The following is a 1,944-nucleotide window of genomic DNA, read 5'->3' as shown; positions in this document are numbered from 1 at the left end:
GGAACTTATTAAGAAGTTGTTCACTAATTTATATCTCTCTGTCCTCAGCTTGGTGGCACTGTAACAGAACACAGAGGTGTGCTGGAAAGAGCACTTCGGCACAGTCGTAAGATTCATAAGGACTCCTCCCACCTTGAGGAATGGCTAAGCACCACCGAGTGTGAATTAGATCAGCGTGAGGCTACAATTCCCACTAGAAATGTAGAGGGAGAAGTTCACTTTGCTCAAGTGAGTAATTAGTCTGGACTTTTCATTTCATTTTATTTCTCAACTAAAAGAAATGTATGGTTGATTGAGTGAGCCTATGAAAATGAATTCCCATTTACTTTTCACTGTGAGCCCCACTCACATATTGATGGTGACCAGTTGCATGAGTCCCTTAGATTTACAGAGACTGTAGTGTTCCCCTTTCCTCTTGGAAAAAAAAAATAACTTAGCATTTGGAACGATAATTGCCCATACAAAAGTTTTGTCTTTTTTCAGAAGGATATTTTGTTGCTGATAGTTCAGTGAAGCATAACAATAAGGAGTTTTATAGGTGGATGTTCTTTACTTTATGAAATCCAACCTTGTTTATCTATTAGTTTTTAATAAGGAGACTTTCTGTTTGATTTTGTTGCACCCTATTTAAGCTCTTCTATTACTGATCATTTTCATTTAATAATCCCTGAAAGCAGTGATATTGACTGATACCAATTTGAAATGTAGCTTATAAGCAGAGGAGCATTGATAGAGCAGAAACCACAGAAAATACAGAAGAAAAACGTATATGTTGTTCTGATATGTAGACTATTATTTTGTCTACATCTAGAGTATCCAAGTGAAATTCATGTAAAAAGGATGATGAATCTTGATTTCACAAAAGACTTATATCCTACTTGGTTATTATTGATTAAACCTTATGGCAGTTAAAGATAAAGATACTGCCTGTTCAAAGGTAGGGATATCAGATGCTACATTACTATTCTACAAAAAATCCCTAGGTACTGACTGATCTCACCCAGGCTCACTACCTCTATACACACTGAAAGTTAGTTTTATTATGAAATCATGCCTAAAAAAATACTTTGTTCCATGGAATAGTAGGACATCCCTGTAGTGCAGATAAGTCTCAAGATGGGTTGGATATGAGATAATGCTCACACATTGGTTATTTTTGTCATTTAGTAAAATTTAATTCATCATATGAAAGCTGAGCTTTATGAAAACATTAACAAAAAATCTTAAGTGCATACAATTAGGATATAATGAATACACATGAATGGATGCAAAAGGGTATGTGCATGGCACTCCCATAAAAATTAGCCAACTCCACCACAATCAACAATTTTTTATATGCCTATGGAAAGTAAATTTCCTAGAAGATTAATATCTGTTCATATGAGTTAGAAGTTCATGTTCCTTAAATGTCTTTGCTCTAGATATTTTAGTTTTTTTTTTCACCAGTATGCACATGCCTGGTATGTGAATACACTGTTGACAGCGTTAACTTTCTGGCTTTGAAAAGATATTTATTCATGGGTCATTTTCCTTTACACTGCTTTGTATCCCTCATCCACTTCACATTTTAGTCATCTCTCAATATTTATTTTGCTTTTGCCTTTTAGATTATAAGCTGCTTTCCTTTGAGTGCTAGCCTTCGCCTGCCATCAGGCAACATGAAAAAGTTGAATATATTTAATTTATTCAATAAAAGGGGCAAATATAATAAAATGATATAAAACTGAGAGGGTTCTTGGATTGTTTATTATTATACTGCTGTTAAAAAAATCAAATGTATTCACTTTATTTAGAGCTTATTTTTCTCAAATCTTATATTTACTTTCACACATTTATATAAAAGAATAACTAGTATTTATGTGCTTCAGAGATAGATTTAACTTTATTAGTAATTAAAGCATATTTCAAGTCTAACATAATTTCAGGGATATTTATCCTTATTTG

At 33.1% G+C, this 1,944-nt stretch overlaps 1 protein-coding gene across 1 annotated transcript in view; it reads left to right on the top strand.

Annotated features, from left to right (window-relative positions):
• LOC119588585 overlaps nucleotides 1-1,944 on the top strand; it is a gene marked incomplete at its 5' end in the record, with an annotated part of 260,597 nt that overhangs the window by 9,180 nt on the left and 249,473 nt on the right. Inside the window, 1 exon segment of the mRNA XM_037937226.1 lies at nucleotides 49-228. Coding sequence (XP_037793154.1) covers nucleotides 49-228 — 180 coding nt within the window.

The sequence above is a fragment of the Penaeus monodon genome, chromosome 24, assembly GCF_015228065.2.
Source record: "Penaeus monodon isolate SGIC_2016 chromosome 24, NSTDA_Pmon_1, whole genome shotgun sequence".
In the NCBI taxonomy this organism is placed as follows: Eukaryota; Metazoa; Arthropoda; class Malacostraca; order Decapoda; family Penaeidae; genus Penaeus; species Penaeus monodon.
The sequence above is the reverse complement of the archived record's forward strand: the minus strand, read 5'-3'. Positions and strand labels throughout refer to the sequence as shown.